The 26,248-nt window shown below is 43.6% G+C and overlaps 1 protein-coding gene across 5 annotated transcripts in view; it reads left to right on the top strand.

Moving 5' to 3' along the window:
* Positions 1–26,248, top strand: part of NME7 (NME/NM23 family member 7) — a 159,664-nt gene that overhangs the window by 87,941 nt on the left and 45,475 nt on the right. For 4 of the 5 annotated variants that reach the window (XM_006029448.2, XM_025210906.1, XM_025210907.1 and 1 more), the window contains exons 8-10: positions 11,279–11,343; positions 12,855–12,923; positions 18,377–18,478. In XM_006029448.2, coding sequence (XP_006029510.1) covers positions 11,279–11,343; positions 12,855–12,923; positions 18,377–18,478 — 236 coding nt within the window. The remainder of the gene's footprint in view (positions 1–11,278; positions 11,344–12,854; positions 12,924–18,376; positions 18,479–26,248) is intronic. The other variant, XM_025210909.1, reaches the window with a different exon arrangement.

The raw sequence follows: 26,248 nt of genomic DNA, 5'->3' as shown, positions 1-26,248 counted from the left end.
GTAGCCACATGATGCAGTGATCAAAAGCGTGTGATAAGTAGTGCAAGCCAGAGCTTTGTAAATGTCTGCCAGGATGCAAAGAAACCCTTGGGGCCACATAAAGGGTTGCCTGAGAGTTAGCTGAAGTGTAACTTCAGTTGCCAAGCATGATAATAACATGAGGGGGTGGAGGTGTGGGCCTGGGGGATAGTATCATGGGCAATAAATGGATGTGTGTCTTTAAAAAAAAAAAAAAAAAAAAAAAAGCAAATTAATGACAGGTTTGTCAGCACTGTGCTTGAGCCCAGTACACCACCCCTAAAGGACAGAGTGCTTCCTAGCATCCTCTAGTGACTCTTTCTTTAGCAGAGTCTAAGAGCTGTGTTGGCTGAGTGGGAGAGATGGATGACAGGAGAGTTGGAAGAAACATCATTGCGCTTAGGGGCTTTGAAAGAGTGGTGATGAGGTGTCTGTCCTTTTTCTGAGAAGGGTTTGGAACAGCATCCTGTGGGTGGGTGTAGCAAAAAGAAAGTGCATGATTGCCCCATAGAAAGATGCAGTCTTTGTGGAAGTGTGCCAGAAGTGGGAATGTCTTGTGATGTAGGGAGTCTGATCACTTGCTTTCCTGTCAGAACCCCTGAAAATATGTGACATTTCCTTGTAAGGCCTCTTTTCAGCCAAGGAGGACAGTAGCTAGGAAGCACAGTTCCTGAACCAATTGATTGGGTGGTTGGGGCACTGTTTGAAAAGTAGAAGAGAGCCATATACTTCTCCCTGTTTGCTTGGAGGCTAGGGACTGAAAGCACAAGTGCCGTATGTGGGCGTGTGTAGACGAAATGGGGGCCCTAAATTGAACTGGTGGGTTTTTAAAAACACCACTTCAATTTAGGGCAAAGTAAACCACTGTGTCATGCACATGCCCATGCACTTACCTGCCTCTCTGGTGGAGGGGATGGGAGGACGAGCTGCCAGTGGGTGGAGCGGTCCCTGGGGGGGGGCTGGTGTTTCCCACCATGGCAGCGGTCCCTCTCCCCCCCGGCAACACCTGCCTGCAGGCACCCGGCTCAAGTCGTCCTGGGGGGCACCGCAGCCGCAGAGGGAAGCACCAGGTCCCCACACAGCTCAGGCAGGCAGGCTCCAGGGAAAATGCAGGCAGGCTCCACTGCCAGGCAGGCAGGCTCTCGGCTGCTGCCAGGCTGCCTGCATGGGCTTTCTGCAGAGCCCCTAAGCTACGTGAAGCCCGGTGCTTTGCTCCACGGGGCAGCAAATTAGAACTCCTCAGAAGAGTTTTAGTTTGCAGTGCCCCAAGTCATTTAATATACATTACTCTGCCAAATTTGCTACAGCGGCTGGAATTACTGCGCAGTACACTTCCGATGCATGCAAACACCAACACCACTAAAGCGGTGCAAAAGCATTTAACCTGCTTTAAAGTGTTGTGCCCACATGCCCCTCATTTTGTCTACACTGTGACTCCACGCCTGGATTTAAGAGTTCTCCTGCATTGTGTGAGGTATTGATGTGGTCCTGACAGAGTTGACAACAGCTGCATTAAAGCCACGAAATATCTTTGGTTTTCTTAAATTTCTTAAATGGAAAATCACTTCCTGGTGCCAGCATTTTATCTCCCTTAATTTCAGGTTTGAGTGGCCAGACCATCTTTTTCCTCAGTGTTACAAAGATAACCTGGTTCCTTAAATGCTCAGCCTTGTTTCTTTCCTAAGGCAGTGACAGATTCCCACCTTTGTATGCTGCCCATCTTGCCAGCACTTTCCCATGCCTCATGTCTACTTTGTGCATCACGTGGAAAACCTTTCATCTGGAAGGGATTAAAGCACTTCAGAGGCTATCTCCTCTCTAGTGCCCATGCAGGCTGGGGAGTTCCCGTAGATCTGGCTTGAGGCATGTTGGCAGGAGATACATGTAGAAAGAGTCATTCGTTCTGTCCCACACTGGCAAAGAGTGTCCCACACTGGCAAGTATGAAAGAGATGCATTCATTTTCTAAGGCTGTCCAGTAGTTTCACCTGCACTGAAATTCACTAGAAAATTACAAATTTAAAGTTCAGAAAGCCAAGCTAACCTAAATGCATGCATGCAGTGTCTTCTGTAGTCAAAGGGCAGTTAATCAGATGCAATATGACAGCTAGAGTCCGGGCTAACAAGCAAGAAGAAATTATAACACTGAAAACACTTAATCTCTGTCCCTGGGGTGGTGGGTGTAAACTGTAATCTGTACAGGGCTCTATCAGGGAGTTTTGTAAACTAGAGTGGTAGTCCCTGCAAGGAACATTAATCAGTTTCAGAAAAGGTCAGGACAATTGGGATCAAATTCTGAAAGTATTGGTTAAGTGAGAGCTATTTTATAATGATCCAGATATAGACTTGGATAAAAATGCATGGCCATTTAACTTGCAGGTTCATCACTGTGAATTTGATCACAGTAAGCTTGTGTTTATTCATTGCTGTTTTGTAGTTATAGTGATGTACCACTCGGTTGTTAATTCAAGAAAGATTGTCCTTCCTTTGAAGGTCTTGAAGTCTAAAAGATTTGAGGGGCAAATGGATAAAAATTAGGGAGAAGGGAACAGTTGAAAAAGTAGAAAAAAAATACCACATAACTAACAGTGTTATCTTTGTAGTACCTTGATCTTGAATTTGAAGGAGACCTTTGCAATCAAGCTGTAACAGCTACATCCAAGCCAGTAGGAGTAGTGAAACTCAAGATTCCTCAACATTTCTGTTCTGAAGAGGAGGCAGGGTTTGGGGGCAGGGGAAAGTAATACAACTGGCTGCGATTTTTAAATGCACCACAACTGTTGATCACAAAGTTCAGGGTCTCAGGGCAACAATAGCGCTGCCCTTTGTACATATAAGTAATGTCTTATCTATTGCTCTCTATAGGCTTAACTTTGCCCCTTCATGCATTTGTAAAATGTAGCCTAGTTGTATTTGCTGTAGGAACTGAAATTTGGAATTTCCTGATGTCTTAGAATCTCATGGCACCATATTTTTCACTTAATGCCTTAAAAATGGACAAGAAAATAAGATAAAAATGGACAAGAAAACAAAGGCCCAAAAGCTGGGGTTAAAAGTTGGGTGTGCACTTTTATTTGACTATGTAAATTGTTTAAAAAATGGAATTACCCAAGGGCTGTCTCTGAGAGCAAAGTAGTTAGCAAGGCACTGGGGGTGAAATTCTGACTCTGCTAGAGTCAAACCCTGGCTAAATTGAATCAGTCTTGTCATGGACTTCATTGGGGGCAGGATTTCACTCCAGAGCTTTTAAAACCAGAAATGCCGGGTTGTGGTTAAAAGATCGTTGCACCTGGGGTAACTGGGATTGCAAAAGAAAATCTCTGGGGGTGGCAAGCTTTCCCAAGAGCATGGTAGCTCCCCTGCTCTCCAGGGCTGTCAGGACTTTCCTGCACTTGTGTTAAAATATGAGCTGTTTAAAAAAAGAATGCAGCATATTCTTTGTTTGGAGCCCCTCAATAACTTTAATCCCAGTCCTTGGTGTGAATGTATTGCAGTGGGATTCTTCACTTGATCTGAGACAAAAAGACCGAGAAGCAGCCTTGGAGACTGTGATGTTTTTATTCGGCTGAGGAGATGATTTTGCTGGGGGGGAAAAAAATGGAGCATATTTGGTTTCTCTAACATTTGAACATTTCCTCATCCTTACAATGAAGTGGGTATCAATATTACCTTCACTTAAGAGATGCAGAGGTTTAAACAGAAAGGGTGAGCCTTATTTTATTTTATTTGAGTAATTCCCTCCTCCAAAAAACAAATCAAACTTAGGAAAGCTATAGGGAACAACAATTTGGTTTCAAGAACATGTGGAAACAGAAGCTACTTAAGCAGCATAGTGAGGGGTCACAGACAAAGTGTGTGTTTAGAAGGAGGGAGGGTTTGGAGGAAGAGGAGGAGAAAGGAACACTTTATCTGTTTAAATACTATTTCAAAACAAGAGACCATATACTGGGCAGCCAGCAAATGTGCAGTTATCCCTCTTGAGCTATGGAACTGTTTGCTTTTTGGAGGTCACCAGTGTAAAAATGTCCAGATTACATTTGTATCCTAATAATTCCAGCCCCCCTGCCCTTCTTTTTTAGTGAGTTGAAAGTGAGTGAAAAGAAAGTGAAGGTGCAATTAGGAAGGGGCATGCTTGTCACCATTCAGGGAAACAAGCATCTATCTGTACCAGTAATAAGGAGTGCATCACAGGTTTCTTTTAAAGAAGGCAAAGCATGCCTTTCTCATTTAAGACTGGGTGCATGCCAAGTTTAAAAGGTCTGTTTTGAGCTTTCAAAGTGAGAGCATGTTTCTTAAATAGGCACATGTTGGTAGTATTTTTTTAAAAGGTCAAATAATTCAGAACTGGATGAATGGACTTTTATAGAAATTTTCTCTCACATCTGTCACAACCGAAAGTTGTGAGTTTTTGTTTGTGTGTGCTTCGGCACTGCTAAATTATGTTCCCACTAAATTGCAGCTTCTTTGCATGGTGGAGTTCTCTGCTACAGAGAAAATCTCTAGTCCACCGGAAATTTTCCCCGCCAATTTGTAGCTTTCTTTGCATGGTGCATTTCTTTTGCATCTCAGGAATGCACGGTGCAAAGGAGTTCCCGCCATTTGTATTCTAATTTGTGCCCCACTATTGGCCGATTCTAAATTATGCACACGTGGTGGCTGGCAATTGGCTTGCTAGCCGTATAAAGAGCTTGGGTGGTTTCCACCCAAGTTGGAGAAAAAGTTGGAGACCATGAGGAGGAGATCTTCACGCTGTGTGAAGATCTCTAAGCGCTGAGGATCCTTATGGACCCAACGCGTTTCTTAAGAAGGCAACAGAGGTCTAAACAGCCTCTGGCCTCTCCCCGTCACCGAGCGCAATCCTAGACATATCCCTATCCTATATACTCAAGATCCGAACCCACGGAGCTTTAACAACTCCGGGGCCAGAGAGCCGAACCAAACCCACGGAGCTTCGACAACTTCGTGGGAAAGAAATTGCCGAACCCGCGGAGCCTTAACAACTCCGGGGCCCAAGAACCGGATTTGTCGTAGTCCTCCAACAAGGATTTAAGCGGAGCTGAACCTGGAAACTGTCCAGCCTACGCCGCGACCATCTTGGGTGTAAATAAATAATCTTTGAATCAACCACTACGCCTCTGTGACTAATTCTAGCCCGTGTGTGCCTTGCCGCCGCACGGTCTCCTCTGACCCCGCGTGCCCAGGCTGCTGGCCACAGCCCGCGTGCGCAAAGACGGGTCTGCATATCGCTCCCGGCTCGCACATGGCAACATGGATGGGATCGGGAGGCGGCCTGCACAACATCCAAGGAAAAAGTTGCTGTCTGGATTCAGAGTACAAAAAATTTAATGCCCTCAGTATATTTTGCATTAATGATAAGTAGGTGTTACAAGCAGGTCAATTAGAAATACATTGGATTAATTTTAGCTGATCATCAACGTTTCTATATTATAACTTGATGATTTGGTATTGCCATGATGAAATTTTAAAAAGTTCAAAGTATTACACTGAGAAAGGAGAAGTCAGATGCCCAAATATAAAATGGGGAACTAACTGGCTAGGCAACAGTTCTACAGAAAAAAAGGGATCTGGGCACTGACTATGAGTGAATATTGTGATGCTGTTGCAAAAAAGGCAAACGTCATACTGGGATGCATTATCAGGACTACCATATGTAAGACACACAGTTACAGCATTTAATTCTAGTGCGTACTGGTGAGGCCTCAGCTGGAATACTCGGTGAAGTTTTGGGCACTCTGCTTTAGCAAAAATGTGGACAGATTGGAGAGTAGGAAGAGGAGAGCTATAAGAATGATGAAAAGTAAAGAAAGCATGATATGAAAAAAGACTGAAACAACAGGGGTTTTTTTAGCTAAGGAGGATATTAGTGTCCAGTATGTAAAAGTCTTAAAGAAAAGTTTGTTGTTATTCTCCGTGTCCACGTTGGGTAGGGAAAGAAATAATTTGCATCAAAGAAGATTAGGGTTAGACATTAGGAAAAGCTGTCTGACTTTCAGGGTGGATAAGCCTGTCTCTCTGACGTATCTTGTGGCAGTACAAACATTAGTGGAAGTGGATAATGACTAAAACTTATCATCTTTCCCCTCTGAGTTCATCCTGCCTGTCACTCAGGCCCATAACCTGGACACAATCTCTAAGATATGGCCTTTCCCATCCATCCTCCATCCAGCTCAAATTCTCTTCCAGGCTTTCCTCTCTTTGTGTCTGAGTCCTGCAACATTACTTATTTTTGTCTTGACATGCAGTCATGTCCTACTCACAGGCACATAGGGTACTTACAGCAAAGAACTTTATCTTCATCTGTCACTTTATCTGCTGCCCTTCTTTTCACATCCTGCCACTGGCTCCCCCTTCTTTATCACATCATACTCAAGCTGTTTGTCTCCATTTTTGAGGCCTTCTGGGGTCTGTGCCTATTTTTTCTATTCAGTGCTAGTTTTGGCATACAGATCTTGATTACCACCTCCAGTTAACCATAATCACTGCTTTTATCATCCATTTATTAGATTTCTGAGCAAATGCTTTCTTCTTATAATCTTGCATGAGGGAAAACTTTCTATAAACATCTGCAGTTACCTCACCATTACTCAGTCTTCCTTAAAGGTGTCCACCAAGAACTTAGCAGTGTGTAGGACACTAGTGGGACTAATCCCTGTCATACTGACCAGTATCGTCTTTGTTTCCTTGTCTCACTCTCTCACCTGTTTCTATTTTGTGTCTGTCCATTGTCTTTTGTCTTGCACTTAAATTGTGAATTCTTTGAGCATGGACTGTCTGTTGATTCCCTGCTTGTATGAAGCCTACCAGATTGGGGTTCTGATTCATGGCCTGGGCTCCAAGACACTATGGCAACAGAAATACGTTTCAGGCAGTACTCAGTTAGCCTATGGGATTCATGGCCAGAGATTATCAGTGAGGCCAAGAGCTCAGGAATGAACACAACGTATATTTATATGAGTATTCCAAGTTACATAAGAAAGATTTAAGAAGCAAAATTGAAGTTTGGAAGAAGTTGAAAGCCTGTTTCTTCAGGGGATAAGCTGACTATGACTGGAATGAGTTAGAAAGAAAGGTCTTCTATAAGAAAGTTCTCTCCTAGCTCTTGACCTGAGGGTTTCTTCTATGTTACTCTGAAACACAGAGCCAGTCAGAACATTTTTTACTGATATAGTCTGTTTTGTTATAGGCGTATTGCTTTTGGGAGACCCAGGCTAGTGCCTGTTCTTTCCAGTTTAGAATAACTGGGATGAACTTTGTTCTGCATCAGGCAGAGCAAGGACTCAAACCTGAGGCTTCAGTATCTCAGGCCCATTGTCTTCACCAGAAAATAAAGAGCTAGACACTGACACTTATACCCTTGCCTGCCTACACCTGTCCCATCTCACTTGCCAACACAATTCTGTTTTCATGAAAATATTTGAAAGGGTTTTATTTCATCTCAAGTGTGAAACAAAAGCCAACTCTGAAACCTCAAAAGTTGCTGCAGAACGGAGTTGTCCTCTGGTCAGTTTTACTTGAAACTTCTCAAGCTGTCTGCTTCTGGATATTAAATGTCTAGACAGACCATCGGTGTGATTCAATATAGTAGTTCTTATGTTCCTAAGCAGAAACCATTTCTGCTCCCATTACTGTTTTCCTATTCCAAGCTGTGCCTTTTAACTAATGGCACAGCACTAAGTTGAGAAAGTACAAAGGAGGCAATTAGGACAGACAGCTTTCTGACTGATGAAACAATCTTCCACCTAATCTAAGTAACTTTTCACATAGAAGCCATTAACTGGGAGGACACACAAAAAAGAGGAAGTAAAGGGAGCTTTGTATCTTTAATCATGCCTGTCCAGAACTGGGCTACTGATTAGTAGATCTGGGGAGTGACAATTAACCATGGGCTCCCATAAAACTGTGTTGTATTTATAACATTTTATCCTGCTCAATATCTTTCCTACTCTTTACTGCTCTACTATTACATATGATTTAATAATGTTTGTTTATCACAAGGCAGAAAATAGTTGAAACCTGCTGCTTTCCATGAGATCTAGCACCTCATCTTTTCACTTGATTAAAATGTGCTGCAAGATTATCTGTCCAGTTTTTAGTGCCTGGTAACCCAATGCTGTCTTGGAGACGTAAAGCTTTCCTTTTCAGTTTTTATGCTGAAGGTTATTTGTTATGCATATTTGTTAGGATTAGTATACAATTCCTCTGGTTGTATTTAGCAATGCCTGTGATTTCTTTTGTATGTTGTCACTGAGAATTAATCTTAACTAGTGCCTAATCTGCAGCTTTGTTTGGCTTCCTGTAATCACATTTTAAAGATGCACTTTCTCTTTATGAGGGTCCTTAAAAAGTACCTCACTTTGCTGTTGATCTGGATGTTAAGGATTAAAATGGTAAACTTGAAAAGAAAAAAAAGGTTGCTGTAAACTGCTGAAATACATTTTATCAAATTAGCACCTTTTCCCCTCACCTTACCCTCCCCAGAGCACATGATCTTTGCCAGGACTACGATTGGCTGAAACCCAAAGCAACTCCCTCCTCACCCTCTGCCTAACCTTGGCTTTTAGCTAGTCTTGCTGGAGGGTACCATTTGTTTGTTTGTTGTCTGGTCAGAGTAGGCAAGTGGAAGCCTGGACTCTGGAGGCATTTATACAAATGCCCCAGGAGTCGGGGAGTGCCACTCTAAAGCACCCAGAGTTTCTACAAATGCTCGTAGAGCCGCTCCAATTGAAGTGACCAAAGCATCTCGTATATCAGCATCCCCACACTGAAAAATGGTGGCTGGCACGCTTTTACTAAACTCATCGAACCATGCTCCAGCAGACTCAGTTAACTGAATCTGCCCCAACACGCTGTAACTACAGCACATCAGAGCAGCCTCGCTGCTTGTGTATAGGTGCCCTAGGGTTCTAGGCCAATCTCTGCTAATGATTTGATTATCAGACCATGGGCAAATCACTTACTCTCCCAGGGCCTCAACTCCTACCTCTGTGAAGCACAGATAATTTCCCTTTTAGAAAAGCATAGCAATCCTTGTTATCTGCTTGCAAAGTGCTCAGAGCTCCTCTGCTATAGAAGTGCTATGGTGAAATGAATATTGTTGGGCCTGTTTTCTTAAATGTTTTAGCACTGAGTGCAAGAGGCAAGGCTTTTTTGGAGTGATATCTTATTGGACCAACTACATTCTTTTTACAATTACATAGATTTTTTTTTACTAGCCGCATTTACCGTTGGTGAGGATTAAAGTTCAGTGGAGAGCAGATCAATTTTACCGAGAGGCCAGATGCGCAAGGAATATTTTAATCAAATGTAGTGTGCGCCAGCCAGCTGATTGGGTGTCTGACCCTTCTGCACTGATGAAGTTTAAAGCCAAGGTTTGTAGCCACCAGAGAAACAGCAACTGTCTCATCACAAGCAGCTTAGGCTGGTCAAAGATCAAGAAATTTATTCCCATTTCTTTGCTCCTACCTTTTCTCTTCACTGGCTCCTACTGCCTGCAGGTTGTAGAGGTTTATGGGATGGAATAACTCTCCACTTCTGAGGCTGCCTTGTACATGCAAAATGTTGGATGAAGAAGAGGTAATAAATCCCTGCCCTGATTGACCTTGGTCAAGTTGCGTAGTGCAGTGGTTCTTAATTGGTAGCCTAAAGAGCTGACGTGGTTGGACTGACCCTCCTACAGTGTTCCCGGGGTGCCAGGCAGCATTGTGCTGAGACTTTGGGCTGCTTAGTTCATATTACTACCCAAACAGGAAGCAGCAGAGCTACCTTTGTGCAGGCTAATTAGTCTGCCTCTCAGCAGAGCTAATTAGCCCAGGGACAGTGCTGCACAAAGGTAGCCATTCTGCTTCTGTTCTGGACCTAGCATGTGCAGAGCTAACTTAGATATCTCTACAATACATCTGGCCAGAGGACCACAGGGGTGGTGGGGTGTCAGGTGATGGATCAGGGGAGTGGTCATGAGTCTGTATATGTGAGCCACTGATTTTTAATGCACGGCTTCCCCAGCTGTAAAATGGAGATCATAGTCCTCCTTTACCTCATAGCTGAAGCCCAGAGGATATGCTCATTACAGATCACTAGTTGTTCAGATACTAGATTACAGGGGGGCATATAAGTAAATGGAGTAGTAAGGCAGGCATGCTTCAGAGATCTGGGTTCTCTTTCTGATTCTGCCGTAGATTTCCTATGCAAACTTTATGAGGTCACTTTACCTCTATGAATCTTCCTCATTGACAAAATAGGGATATAGTTGGCCAACATTAAAGGAGTGTTGCGAGACAAAAATCATTCTACATACCAAATTTCTGTTTTGCTTATATCCAAAAGCCCAAATAACTGCTATGGCCAGATGTTAAAACCTCATTTTCCTCTCAATTACAATAATAAGCAATATGTTTTGAAGATTTTTGGAGAGCTCACAACCACAGAAATCTTTCTAAAATAATTTCTGTTGACCCTAATGTGACGATTATGCAAGGAAACCTGGGTTGTTTGTGCTGTTCTTTGTCACATGTAAATCAAGTGGGGGGGAAAACCTCTATCCTTCCAAATTTATCTGATGCTACCACCAACACTTTAACATGATGCAAAGGTCAGTGTTGCTATACTGCATAAATCACTAGGCCCTGTACACTTAAGACTTAGTGCACAGGAATCTGAATATTACTCAGTTATTCTCTTATCCATCAAGTTCATTCTATACAGTGCTAAAAACTCTTCCACGCTGGAAAACAGATAATGTATGTAATGACCAGTAATAAAATCCCTGCCTTATTGAAATTAATAGTTTTGTCAGGCTGTAGCAAGTCTGTGATTTCACCTCATGTCTGTGAAGAGAAATGTTTCACCTTGAATAGAAGCACAGCAGAAGACCTGTATTTTTAGCATTTTGGGTTTGATTTTTTTGTGCTCAGTAAGCCTCAGCTTTTGTATCTCCTGTTTTCTCCTTGTTGATTTCAGCAAAACAAGGAGTTTACCAATACATTTTTGCAGAGATGTATGAACAATGTTATTCTAACAACTGAATGGAAGTTGAGGTAGATAGCTCCTTCCCAGGGTAGAGCACAGTTTTTAAAAGATCAGGTTTATGAACTGTCCTCTGCTCAACATTTCAGCCCCAAACATAACACAAATGCTGTGTTTTGGCAGGGAAACACAGAGCTTTAGTAAGTAACCGCTGTACCTATGTTATGTAAAGTTAATTCATTATTAAGTGTGGGTTTTTTCTCTCTGCGTGTACACAGGGCTCCCTGGAAAGATTATAAAAGCCATCCTTGATGAAGGATTTGAGATCTCAGCTTTGCAGATGGTAGGCATGCTTTTGTGCATTTTGCATGTCCAGTGCAGTGCTGCATGGTGATTTTATAAAGAGAGTGGCAAACACAGCTTGCAAAACTGGGAATATGGGCTGTCATATTAGAGATGGGAGACAGGAGAATATCCCCCCCATTACACATCACAGCAGCAGCCTGGAGAGGGTTAATGAAGGGCCTGAGTACCTCCAAGCTGTGACTAAGCAGCTAGAAACAGCTGATGTGAATAACTGCTTTCCAGGTATGTGGAGAGGCTTTAGTGATCTAGGTTGAGAGAAGCTATGTTCAGATAGACAGATACACTGCCAAGCAGATAAGGTAGGAAACTTCAAGAGATAGGATGGAAAAGTCTTCTCCCATTTAAATGAGTATCTCTGGCTTGTACTCAGAGTTGGGCCTGTAGTCTGCACCTTCCCTTCCCTGCAGAAAGCTGTAAAGACCCCCATGCAGTGGAGGGGCAGTGGGGATTGCCTCCCTGCCTGGCAGAAGCCGATGAGTTCAGGGCTTTTTTTAAGAGCAGGGAGCTGGGGTCTGGGCGGGGTAGCCGTTGCTAGGGCTGGGAGAGAGGGCAGGGGATGTGGCTTGTCTGATTTGGAGATTCGGCCGATCGGCAGAAGCCGAATCTCTGAATTGGATTTGGCTGAATCGATTCGGGACAGTGATTCGAATCATTGTCCCCCAAATCGGCCAAATTCAAAACAAATACTAGCCGCTTCTCACAGGTCTACTAGTTAGCCTACCTACATGGCTCTTTGAATGTGGTTGCACTGCTTTCAGTTTAGGGGTGGTGGTGTATCCCTGCTGCTCCAGGAATTGTATGAGAAGCAAGTTTTGTTTGGTAATACTGTTTACCGGACCAACTGTATACTTGAGAGAGATGTTAGGTAAGTTCTCACAAAACAACCTACTTCTGTTAACTTCTCTGTGCTCCACAGGCTTACTGTTATTTTTCTTTTTTTGAAATGGCCATTCTCATTTAACTAATGGGTTAAACAACAGCAAAAGTTTTTAGCTTAGGTTGTATCTGTTGCATGTTGTGCCCAAAAGCTTGTTCAAAATCTTTCCCAAATATATGCTTGGTCCATAAAATATTTCTGCAAACAGATTTTGCTTCCCTCAGTTTAAAAGCCAGTGCAGAGTGTTTGAGGGTCCCAAAATGAGGTGGGGTAAGTTACTACCTAAATGAGGCCTTAGAGAGTCATCTGCCAACTTCAGGGACAAAATGTATTTGCTCCTTTTTAGTTGTTGGAAGCATGAGCTAGGACCTATTCTGCCTCTTGTATCACCAACTACCTGCTTGCAAACACTTTGCTACAGACTCAGTCATCCAAAGCCATCCTTATAAGGAAGACACCCCAAAACTTTAGGGAGTATGTTAAATGATTATGGAGGCTTTTGTGGAGTGAGGGGTTGGTTATTTTTAAGTGCCCTTCCTCATCTTCCAGTCCCATTCTCCCTTCCCCCCCAAGACAGATGGGCTAAGATTTTCATTCTTTTCTTTATGCAGTTCAACTTGGAGCGTGCCACTGTGGAAGAGTTCTATGAGATTTACAAAGGTGTTGTTGCTGAATACACTGTAAGTGTTAACTAGAAAAGAACCCATTAAATATACAAGATAGTTAATGGAGAGAGCCATCTCTCCAAACAGGGATAGATTTCCATCAGGAATCCAATTTTGACCATCCCTCAACTTTGTTCAGAATGAATCAGTCCATCTGAAATTCTGCATGAGTAGTCTTGGAGAGGAGGGTATTTTGCCAAGGTATGTCTGAAGCACAGATTAGAAAAAACAGAGCTGAGCTATTTTGTTTTTGGTAAAACTATCTTGTTTGTACAGTAATGTCTTGTTTTTATATTTTTTGCTGAAACTCTTGAAACTGGCTTGCATGTGAATGGATTTTTTTAATGGTAGTTGGGTGGTTAACTTTTAAGTCTTTTGATCTTACTTCGGTGAGCCTCAGAGAAATCTTGGAATGTCAAGTATGCATTGTAAGCTCGGCAGGGTTGGGTGTTTGTGTATATTGTAATGCCTTGCAATGCCAATGCAATCCATTGAGCAGTGGCACAGAATGAATTTAGTTATTGTAGTGCCTACTTCTTTGCAGAGAGGCCAGGCAGTGGGGACAGGAGAGCAGCCAGGCAGGGAGAGTCTGAACCTGTGTGCTCTTATCTTGTTATCTCCTCACACTTCCTGCAGCACCTTTGAAAAAATGTCATGGCACCCCAGGGTGCCTTGGCACCCTGGTTGAGAGTCATTAAACTAAACTAAAGAATTAAACTTCATAGCCACCCTGTGAAGTATGTAACTTACCCCAATTTTTAGAGACATATTAAAGTACTAATTCTCCAGGTAGATGTGGCTGTGTTGACTTTGATTTCTGGTACAGTCCCACTTATTTCAATAGGACTTTACAAACATGTAAACATACCTCAGGGTGACCTCTCTGGACATTCAGAAGAGAATGGAGAGCTCTAGGAGGTCTCCTCTCAGAGCCCAGTACTTCAAACAACAAGCCAAGGGAGGACCTGATGACAGGGTGATTGTGTGTCACAGAACTCAGATGTGGGAACATCTGGCCTGGTATTTTAATACAAGATGTGTAGATCCAGGATTTAAAAAAGAGGGAAGTTGGATTGAGACAGCATAGTGGGAAGTTGGGTTGAGACAGCTGGGGATATCAGAGGAGAGCGAGTTGAGCAGGGAACAGAGACCCACCCAGCACCATTGCTTCTATGTCTGACAGAACCCAGCACAGATGCTCCCTGCATCCTGTAGCTGGAGTAGGGCAAGAACACATCTTTTCTTCCCCACCCCCAGTGTGGTCCAAAAGTGGGGTGCCACCAGATCACTGTGCCCCCTCTGGAATTTTCCCTGCCTACAGGTATCTTATCAAACTGTAACTGCTTTTTCATCTGATGTAGTAATTTCAGACAAATAGTAACCCAGGCTGTTTTGCACAGTTCAGTCTGAGAGTTAACAAAGAGGGGGAGATTGAATGTAAAATGTTGAGGCAATGAAAATGAAGGTTATTTTTCAGATCAGGTATGAGATCAGGTTTGGGGCTGGGGTTCTTAGGAACTGACTTTATATGTCAGGTATGTTATGAAGCAGAGTTAAGGAGAAGTTAGTCATGATGGCAAGACATTTGGAAAATGCACTTGGGCCAGTGGTAGAGAGAGATTGTCAGCCCCCCTCTACACATTACAGGTATCACACATTTAACTATGTGCAAAGTAGCTATCACTCCATAAAAGCTCCAACCAGCTATGAAGTTAGACCACAAAAATGTGTACTAACTTCATAACTGGTTGCCATCGAGCTTTCATTTGCACATGTAGTAGAGCCTTCCCTGCAGCTGGGAGCCCCATCAGCTGATGGGGCTGCCAATAGGCCTGTACGAAGTGGCTAGTATTCACTTCGGATTCGGCTGATTTGGGGGACATTGATTCAGTTTGGCGATTCGAATCACTGTCCTGAATCGATTCGGCCGAATCACACAGGCCCATCCACTGCTCACTCTCCCAGCCCTGCAATGGCTGCCCCACCCACTCCAGCTCCTGACACTTCGAAATAAAAGTCCGGACTCACTGGGTGCTACTGGGTGGGGGGTGATCCCCACTGCCCCATGCTGCATGGGAGGCTCTGCATGAGCCCCTGAACCACCCCTCCCCTCCTGCTCCCCCAGCCCCCTCATGAGTGCCCTGCACAAGCCAGCTCCGGCCCTTTAAGAAAAAAAAAAACCTGAAGAAACCCTGGGGCTCACCGCCGCCCGCCGAACCCCCGCCGCCCCAGCTGCCCTGCCTGCTCCAGCTCTGGCCCTTTAAGAAAAAAACCCCAAAACCGGTTCCTGCCCGATGCAGGGGGGGCAATCCCCACTGCCCCCTGCCATATGGGGGGCTCTTCCACAAGCCCCCAGAAGCCCCGAGGTCGCTGCAGGAGCTGGTGAGGTGGGGGGAGGGCTTGTGCAGAGCCCCCCCATGCAGTGGGGGGCAGCACAGATCACCCCCCCACCAGGAGGGGCTGGGGGAGCAGGCAGGGGATGGGGTCTGGCAGGGGTCCACCCATGGTCCCCTCCTCCAGCCCCACCTCTCCTGCCCCTACTTACCAGTTCCAAGTCCGGCTCCAGCTCCTGCTGCAGTGGGCGGGGACTGCCCAAATCATCGAAGCTCTCCAAATCTTTTCTGAATCGATTCAGCGAGCTTCGAATCAATTTGGACCTTTTAATTGGTCTCCTGATTCAATTTGGATTTGGAGATTCGGCCACCAAATTGGGTTGAATGTCCTCTGAATCCAATCGGCACCCAACGCTTCACACAGCCCTAGCTGTCTACCACAGGGGTGCACCATGCTCAGCCAGGGTTGGGAGTCCTGCAACTAAAGGGACTCTCTGCCCCAGTAGCTGCTGTTTCTGCATCCTGGCAGCATCCTGCAGCTGTCAGGATCCAGAGTCCCACAACTGTGGACACTGTGTCCTGTCAGCACACCTACCAGTTCTGGGACCCAGTTGGGTCCTGGCAGCTGCGAGGCATGGCCACAATCCCCCCCAGGCCAGCAAAGCTCTAAAATTCATTCTTACCCTTCAGGATCTGCCGTTAGGCACTAGGTTTACTACAGCTTGTCTTGCAGCAATATGACTACCAAACATGGATGCTGTAACCAACACCATTTGGTTGTCAGCCTTCTGCTTCCAAACATAATCATGTAGTTTGGAATAACATCACTCTTTGTCACATGCTATTGCTGACTGTACATGTGGGCTGAATAGAGTAGAGGATCAAGAAGACCAACTATCTGCCTGCTGGGACGAATTTAGTTGACACAAGTCTATGAGTTCAGGCCCATTTTTTCCACTTTTCCTTATTAGCAGTTATTTTGTGTGAAAGGATTCGAGCAAATCCTTCAGATTAGTAGCAGCTTTATGGCAATTTATTGCTTGTTAATGGGAGTGTGTGCTATCCTTTGACCTGTCATTAAGAGCCAGTAGATGGCACTAACAAGACTTTTCTTGGAATTCTGTTTTTTTAATCTTTCTTTGTAGAGCATGGAACAAGGTCAGATTATATTCTTCCAGGTGATCTGTACCTGTCACTTCTGTGAACATTCTGACAATAACAGTTTTAGGGTGAAATACTGCCCTCAATTTTTTCAGAAGGCAAAGTTTTACCCATGATCTCAAAAGGAAGTTCATTGGAAAGTTACCGTCACCTTATATAATGGTGTTTGACTTTGTCTGTACATTTGTAGCCTTAATTATAATCCTCAAATCCCAGAATATACATGGTCCATGTTCTTTTGCCACCCTCCTTGCTTCCTTGTTTACCAGTTTGCCCCTGGGACTGACCTACAAAGAACTGGTATCTGAGTAACAGGATTAATAGCTTAGCTTGTCCCCCCTTCCTTACCTTACTTCATTTTGATGTCTCCTCTCTTCCTCTTTTTTCATCAGTTTCAGTTCATTTGTTTATTCCAGTTCCAGGCCTTACAACCTGTAAAACTGATTAACAAACGACAGAATGCCTACACTTAAAGCTTACTTCCCCAAACTCACACACTGTCTCATTATTCTGGCACTCTTCAATCCAATAAAAAAGAGCCTTGGAGAACAGATGAACTTGTCACAGTGATATTAAAGTTCTGATATTCCAATAGTAAAAGAATAAAGGAAAGCTTTGTGACAAGGTGTAGAGATCATCTAAGGATCAAGGCGGCGAAGCTAGCACTGTTAAACATGAGGTGCAGATGAAGCCCAGGTGGGTACATACCAACGTGGGAACATTTTAAGGGCCCTAGTTCAGAGAGAGATTTAAAGAGGTGGTTGCTGCTGAGACAATCTGGTGAATTGTTATGGCCTGAACTGAAAAAGACAACCTTATTTTTTTTTTATTTCCTTTGTTGAAGGTAGTGGGCATGGAGGTCCAAATATTTTTGAGTTAAAGGAAGACTCCAAATAAAGGACCTGTTTTTTTTAGGTTTTGTTTTTAACCTCAAAAGACAAGTGGCTGTGGGTCGCACTAAACTGGCTGGCAGAAGGCACAATTAGCTGACAGTATATTCCAGAGTCAAGGACCCATAGTGAAAAGAAACAGTGCCAAGAAGCTGGTCTCAGCTGCTGTTGTAACATGTATGCAGAAAGGAAGTCTTGACAGCTACCTATACATGTGCTTGAAGGTGGTGGGGGGGGGTGTTAATTAGAGTGGTTACTGAGCAACTGCTCTAATTAAAATGCTGCAGAGTATGTATTAAGTCTCTGCCTGTTTAAAAATGGCTGTGAGATGCTTTATGTGAACCTCGTTCAATGAGGTTTACATAAAGTGCTTTGAGGACACTTAAAATACGTCGGGGCTTATTACACATGATGCTGCAGCAATGCTGGAGCATTCTAATTAGAACATGAAGGAGCCTGTGTATAGGTACTCTAAGGCATTCCCAGCTTCCACTTCACTCCCTGATGTGAGCCCCACTTCCATTAATTTCACAGCTACAAACATTATCTTGAATCTTCAATGACCTAAGACATGCGATGCACCTTTATAAACTAAAAACAATAGTTTGATTTGGAAAGAACCCAGAAGCAAAAATAGACAACATAATGTGTTCCCCACAGGATGCAGTGATAGTAGCCTACTGCATTCTGTACCAGCTAAAGATTTTGGATGATCTTCAGGGTTAGCCCTAAATATAATATTCAGTGTGAAGCAGGTAGAGTTATAGCTTGGTATGGCAGAATCCAGGTTGAAAAGTAATGGTAGCAGACCAAAGACAAAGGAATAAAAACATTTTGACCTCTGCTACTAATTCGGTATCCTAAAGAATAAGGGAATCCAACTTGATCCCTCTGTTGTGAACTTAAGCAACAAAATGTAAATCAATTTCATCAAATGAGGATGGTGATGGTAACCGTCATCATTTCCTGCATCTGTTTTTCCTAGAGGAAATATTTCCTGAAAATCCCTGGTCTTGTTTGTTTTCAGGTGAAATAGAACATTCAGCAATACACTAACCAATTCCAATTTGCTTTCCTCTTCCAGGAGATGGTCACAGAACTGTGCTCGGGTCCTTGTATAGCACTAGAGATCATTCAGCCTAATCCTCCAAAAATATTCAGAGACTTCTGTGGGCCCTCTGATCCTGTAAGTCATTTGTTGAAGTAAAGAGAAATATTTGAAAAATTAAGGTTCGGCGCTATCACACTTAAAGTTGTAGCATTGCATGGCTGCAGAACGCTTTTTCATTTTCCTTTGAAGCATTTAGGCATTGACCACTGCCATTGCTTGAGGCCAAACACTAAACAAGGCAGGGTAAAAATCTGCAGCTGTAGGCACCTCCACTGATCTTGAGTAGCCATGTAATACAATGCCAAAACAATAGGTGAAATCAATTAAAACAATTACCAGGGACTGCACAGCACTAGAATAAGTATGAAAATGTAATGAGCTGATTCCTTTCTTGCACCAGTATAAATGAGATGTTTCTCTGCTGAAGTCTGAGAGAATCCTCTGGTTGGAGAGAAGAATCAGTCATAGTGTTTTGTGAGCCTGCTCGTAATCTCATGTAACTGGGTTTTATTCTTTATTTATTAATCCTCAGCAGTAGACACAGTTAGACACTGTGTGTTTTTTCTCCAGGAGCTTACTATTTTTTACTGAAAAAACAATATGCTGCAGGCAAAATACACTAGGTTAGAGCCATACAGTTTTCAGGCCCTGCAGTCAGGGCTTTATAATTAAATGTTACAGGGTGTTGTTTTGGTTACATATTGGTTTGAAGTTTCCAGTCCAAAGTATTTTACAGTATATTGCACTTCCAACTACTACAACAAATTGACAGAGTTATTCAAACACTTCTGCCTAATTTTAATTACTTTTCCATATGCCCATGTTAAATGTTCCATATCCTGTATTGAGCTGTGGTAATATCAGCAGAGCATAAACCCCTGTTATCTGACTGAGAATTAACTGAAGGTCAGTCGCATCATTCAGCAGCAGTACATGCGGTACAGTACAGTGTTCCCGTGTTTATCCTGAAAGCTGCTTTTCAAAGGTCTGTGGTCTCTTGAGAACTGTGGAAGATTGGGGTTGTGTTTTTATTTAATTTTTGTTTCCATATACTTTTCATCTTTGCTCTGGTTTGGTTTAACTTTTTTGGACAATACTAGTGAAATCAGATATTCACAAACATTACAGCACCTGTCCCTGTTCAACAGTCAGATCTTGGTTTGTCTTTGAGCTTGTCTGGTCTCACAGCTAAAATGGGTTCTCCCTGTCACAAAAGCCATTGCTTTGCCTCTGCTGTTCAATCCTTTCTGTATGTCTCTGAGATAGATACGTCTGTATGTCTCTTAGGCTGTTCCCTCCCCTCAACTTCCATTGTTCAGTCTTTAGTAACTACAAATTCCAAGCCCTTTGCAGACAAAACTGGCATAACTGGTTTGCCTAGGCCTCAGCTAGCCCCTGGTGCCAAACTGTACCCATTTCAGTAGCCACTGAGATTCAAGTACCCACTATTGTTTTTTGGTATGCTGGGAAATGACAGAGGCCTTGTCTGCAGAGGTGGTTACACACCAACACAAAGGGATTTGTGATACAGCAATTTGCATAATAGTAATAAGCTAATAACTTCATGGTATTAATCAGAATTCATGAGTTATACGTGGGGGCCTCAAACAGTCAGGGGAAATATTATTGTACACCTCCTGTAGGCAGACCAAAATCAGGAGAGAGAAGTGTTCCCTTTGAAGCAGAGCAGAGCACAGCAGAGCAGGAATTAAATAGCATAAGGTTTGTTAAATCATGGTGTTTAGCAGTATCCCTCCAGCTACCTTCTCCAACCATTCATCAAGCATGTTCTTAAGTTACCTGTTCTCAGTCTGGGAGATATCTCGTGTCAACACAGGAAAAAGACAGGTAAATCTGGGATGCCAATGCCTGTGATGTCATAGACTCGCTGTCACTTAGGCTACTTGCAGACATTAAAAAAAAAAAAAAAAGGCACTTTAAACTCTGTGCACTCCTGCACAGCTATCAGCTATTAGATAAAATTGCCAAAAAGCCCTGCTGGAGTGCCCGATCTGTACAGATGCTGCAGAGCCAGGTCAAAGTAACTTACTGCTTCTTCCAGTAAAGCACTTCTTGGCCTCTTGTGGGCTCAGATCAAGCATAAGCTATGCTTGCCTGGCAAGGGAAACACCATGACCACAAAGGTGGTCTTCCTAGTTGCTCCTGGGGAAGACCACTCTCCTGGCATGGGGATAATACCTGCCAAAGTAATGTATAGTGTAGTATAGTAAACCTCCTACGCAGCTGCTAGAGTGGGACAGTCTTGGTTTTAAGCCCACTTTATGGAAATGAAAGACTCCTTCCTGGCTTGCCCCTGGGGCCTTACAGCTGAGGACAAAACTTGGGGGCTTGGACCTGCAAGTAGGATGCCCACCAAAGGTTTTGGAAACATCTGAAGCTCCAGATGGGGGTGGAGGATGTTTGCCAGTAGTAGGGCCACTTATGGTTCTGGACTCTTGGATTTGGAATTCTATTTGGCTAATTTGGCCTGGAATACATAACATTAAAAATAAATAAATCTGTACATTTAGCACCTCCAGCCTGGACTGGTGAATAGGCTTTGCTTGGAGCTGCTTTGAAAACCATATGGAGGATTCAGGTTATGCAGGTGCTGCTGCTCTCTTCCTAAGTGTGCTGTGTTGCTGTGAGCATATTATACCTAAGTGCTTTAGGATACAGCTGCCTCAGAGCCTGCATCTCCTCTTACATCCCATTGTACTTGGTAGTATTGCTAATTCTTGCTTCTATAAGAAAGCCAGCCATGTCCAATCAGCTAAAAGCCCACATCTCTGGGACTTGTTTCTTCCTTGATGTTCTCAGAACCAGAGTGTTTGTGCCTTTTGGGGAGTGTTGTAAGGAGCATTCATATAATCTGACCTCTTTTGTCAGTGATTTTATTTGGCTGATGGGTGGCTCTACTGGTTTTCTATCTGCACAAGTGGATAGCTTTATTCCACAGAGATTTCAAACCAATATACTGTGCGGGCCGGGAGCGACCTGAGCCCTTTTCGCGCTGCACGCGGGCTGTGGCCAGCAGCCCGGGCACGCCGGGTCGGAGGGGGAAGGCCTTCGAGCTGGAATTAGGCACAGACGCGTATCGGTAGTTTAAAAGATTGTTTACTTACACTGAGATGGCAGTGGTGTAGGCAGGAAAACTTGATTGAGTTGCAGTTACAGACAGGAAAGAAGAGAGGCGGACAAGAGTTCTAGACTCGTGAACTCTAGCCCAATCCGGCTGAAGGCTCTGAACACGCGAGCCCGTCGTGTCAGCCGAAGAAAGTACTCGTCCGGAAGAGCTCTGAATAAACTCACACGAAGTTTGCTAGGCTCTGTGGGTTCTTCTGCTCACTCATTCACACGAAGTTTGCTAGGCTTCGTGGGTCCGGTTCTTTTGCGCGCGGGTGGGGTACGTCTAGGAATCTATCGGCGACGGGGAGAGGCTAGAGGTTGATCAGACCTCTATTGCCTGCTTTAAATGCACTGGGTCCGTAAGGATCCGCAGCGCTTAGAGATCTTCACACAGCGTGAAGTCTCCTCCTCCCTTGTTCGTGGAGTCCTCCAACTTGGGCGGAAACCACTCAAGCCTCTTATACGGCTAGCAAGCCAATCACTAGCCGCCACGTGTGAATAATTTAGAACTGGCCAATAATGGGACTCGAATTAGCATACAAATGGCGGGAACTCTTTGCAACGAGCATTTCTGTGCTGCAACAAAGAAATGCACCCTGCAAAGAAAGCTTCAAATTGGCGGGAAATTCTCCCTTGCACCGGGGTTCTCTTTTGCAGCAGAAAACTCCACCGTGCAAGGAAGCGATAATTTAGCGGGGACAATTTAGCAGTGCCAAAGCACACAAAAACAAAAATCACACCCTTTGGGTTGTGACATATACGTGCAACAAATCATCAGGTCAGCTATTATTGGTGCATGGCAGTGCATTTCCAAAAAGATCTTTTTGGAATTACTGGTCTTCACTGTCTACATGATTAAAATATTTGGGAGACACTATAGCAAAAAGGAATTCAGGTGTATATTGTTGAGGCAAACTCTTAATCATACTAATGAGGGGCATTAATCCTTGAAGAGTATGTCTCAGGGAAAGAAATGGTGGGTGGCTTATCTCTCATCGGACTATTGGCCTACAGCCTGGCCCCAGTTTGATGCTATGAGCGCATTAATTAGTAAATGACACCAACACCGGGTAGAGGAGTAATCACAACTATATTAACAACAACAGCAAGATCAACAATACTAACAACAATTCAATACAATCCCCTTTATCAACAACAGTACAATCCCAGTGTAACCAACAACAATAATACAAACCAGAGAAGGCACCAGAGAGCAATATCAAGCTCTTTCACAGCTAGCAGATACTGTGGCTGCACCTCCCAGCCTCAATACAAGGAGCACACAAAGGGGATATTAGCCTCTCAGGCTTGCACCCACTCTGCATTCACTCACTGAGGCTCAGTCATCCTTCGATTTGCTGTCACCTCGGGCATTCACTGAAGCACACTGGCCTTTGGCCTCCCAGGGCCTCCAGCCATGTTCAACTTCCACACACAGACAGATGACTGGCTACTCCCCCAGCCACTCAACCCTGACTTATCCTCCAGCCATCACAATAGAGGTCTTGGTCCTCCCGGACCCTCACTCTGCGCTCACACAGCTCAGCCAGCCACTGATTCCCTACCACTGCTTACTGTGTGTATGGGATACCTACATGTACTAGGCCACATTGGCTGTTGACCACCCCTGGGCCCTCCAGGCATGCACCCATCAATTGCACAGCAAGACATGAGTTATTAGTCCCCCGGGACTCTCACTCACTTTCACAGGCAAATCTCAGGGAACAACATCCACACACAGGGAACACAGATCCCTCAGACCTGCTCCCTTTATACACACAGTTGACAGACATCCGTCAATCACTTGGACATCCAATCACACCTTCATGCACATGACACTCATACAGGTGAATTGCAACATTCACCTCACAGGCTTTCTGCTGAAACTTTGAACCATGTGGGTATGCTCCAACCCTCAAAACTAGCTCATGGTTCAACAGTTCATGTTCTCTGGAACTTTTCTAATCCATCCCTTACTGGGCAAGTATAACTTTATATGAGCATCTTCCCTAGCCAGGCTGGGGACATTGTGGCTTGTGGCCCAACAATATGACTAGGTTTTTTTGGAACCTAGAAAGAATAGTTGCTTCTTGAAAGGAATTGATTTTAACTATAGATCATCAATTTTTTATCATTTACCCAAGAAAGAAACATTTAAAAAAAAAAAATAAAAATCTAGGGTTTTAATCTGTTTTAAAAGGAAATAAAACCCTATATCTTAGGAAGATGCTTATAAACTGAGTTGGGTTTTAAAAGAAGTTTAGTATTTGTGCTTGTAAAGGGTAGAGAGAGACTCATGACTCACTGATCTTGTTGAATTGACAACATAATAATTGCAAAGAGGTGGCTACAGTCAAAAGCTAGATGAATAGGTTAAAGGATTCATTAAAGAACCCAGACAGAAGTTAAATCTGCCGTGCGATCAGCCCCCTAGAAGTGCTCTACAATTGTGCTGGGACACACGTAAACAGCTGCAGAACACTTTAAAGGTGGCCAATCACGTGACAAATTAACCCTCATTAACCCCCCTCCCATCCCCCACCCAACAGACAAGTCTGTTCAGTCAGGGGGGTGTGCTTTAAACTCATGGTGCTTTATATAAAGTTCCATGAGTTAGAGTGGGGGCATTCATATTTGTCAGCGCCCTTAATGCTGAATCTAGAACATAAAGCAGCAAGCAGTAGCTTTACAATGTCACTTAGAAGGGAAGAGAAATCACACTGCTAACCTGTCACCCAAGTTTATTATTAATATTAATAATGATGATGATAATAAAAAACCCACCTTGTACCTGCTGAAAAATTAAAATACTGTGCACTTAGCAGTACAGCCATTCAGCCAAAGCACAGGAGGATAAGGTAGGGTATGGGAGAGAGCTGGGGAAAGAAACTTCATGTGGCTGACAAGCAACACAAGGAAGTTTTCAGCAATGATGGATGTTTGCTGTCTCATCTGGGTCAGGAAGCAAGGGCCTAGCACAAGCATTCACTCACTGAGCTTTGGGGCATGGGGGAGGGCACTTAGGGAATTTGTTCTCTGCAGAAATCTGCTGGGATTGGAGTTTTAATTGCACATTGTTTGCTTATATATTTTTGGCCTCTGGAAGAGTTAGGACCGTTTGTTGCTACATAGGTCTAAGTTTCACTTCACTTTTGCCCTCTTTTGGTTCAGGTTCTTGATCTGTGAAATAGCTACTGACCTCAGGGTTGCTGTGGTGATAGTTGTTGCACTTACAAACTGGATTTTAAACCTAGTGCTTTAAGGGATAGCCAGCACGGGTTTGTTGCGGGTAGGTCTTGCTTAACCAATCTCATTTCCTTCTATGACCAGTTGACCTATCACCTGGACAAGGGAGAGGAGATTGATGTCATATATCTTCACTTCAAAAAAGCCTTCGATCTGGTATCTGTATGCACCTACATTGAACACCTTCAAGAGTAAATTGGATTCTAATCTTGCTGGGATCCTATGACCCCAGCTGACTTCCTGCCCTTCGGGCAGGGGGCTGGACTCGATGATCTTCCGAGGTCCCTTCCAGCCCTAATGTCTATGAAATCTATGAAAGAATTGACACAACACTTGGTTTACCAATAGCAGAAAGGTTTGCTTTAATAACTACCAAAAAGCTACAAAACTAAATGACAGAAAAAGACTCTTTCTTAATATTCAATACATGAGCTATTACAGTCCTTGTACTATTTTATCTGCAAGAGATTTTTACCCAAGCAGGCAAGAAGTAGTTCTTATCTTCACAGCTTTCACAGAGTGTGGTTTCACAGCTTTCGCTCATGGGCTGGGTGCAGGATGGCTTCTTGATCTCTCCTGGACTGCACACTTTGCTGGCAGTTTTGTCTCACTTTTTATACTGTTTTAATCGTATAGCTTCAAAGCATTTTTCCTTGATGGCTGGTCAATTAAAGTCCGAACAAAACAGGGAGGACAAGGGTGACCATCACGTTGCAGTTGTTAAATTGCCTGGCTCCTGTTTTTTTATTTGTCCAGGTGTGAAGCCTTGTGTTTCTTGCAGTTACTGTCTAGCTTGGAAATTAAGTATGATGGGTCTTGAGTGTCTAAACGGGAGGCATTGGTTACCAGACCCATCTCTGGGTATTTGTTTAACAGTAGGGCAAATTTGCAATAGCTTGTACTGGTGATGGTCCATTTACAAAACTCCAGACAGACATTGAATGATTGAGACTTGGATACCTATTTTGAGAAATATGAGGATGTGTTTCACATACAGGATATCTTTCCTTTATTCAGTGCACCTTTTACAGGTGTTGCTTGAAATGTATATTTAGTCTTTTGTCTTCTTCAGTTGCTAGTTCAATTGAAATGTATATGTAGTTTCTTTGCCTTCTCTAGTTATACTAGCTCAGCCTCTCTCTCTTGCTTTCTTAGCTTGGCTATACACATGTGATGAGTGTGTCAGATCTCTGCCAACAATTTTCCTTTTTAGAGGAACCATCACTCATTATTTTATCGCATGGGTCTGGTTTTGGGTGCCACAAACTCCATTTTCTCTATGCCTAATGGGTTGTAGCCATAGCGGAGACTACATTTTTCTTGTGGCAGACTTGTCACCACAATCCAGTCTTGCCCCAGTCACTGTCTTGCATTTTTGTACAAGAGGCACTGTCCAAGTTTTCACAGCCATCAATAGTTAAGATTTTAAAGCACTTTTAAGATATAAAATGCTCAGTATTGTTACCTCTT

This window comes from Alligator sinensis, unplaced genomic scaffold (genome assembly GCF_000455745.1).
Source record: "Alligator sinensis unplaced genomic scaffold, ASM45574v1 scaffold327_1, whole genome shotgun sequence".
Classification (NCBI taxonomy): Eukaryota; Metazoa; Chordata; order Crocodylia; family Alligatoridae; genus Alligator; species Alligator sinensis.
This window is presented reverse-complemented; position numbering and strand designations above follow the sequence as displayed.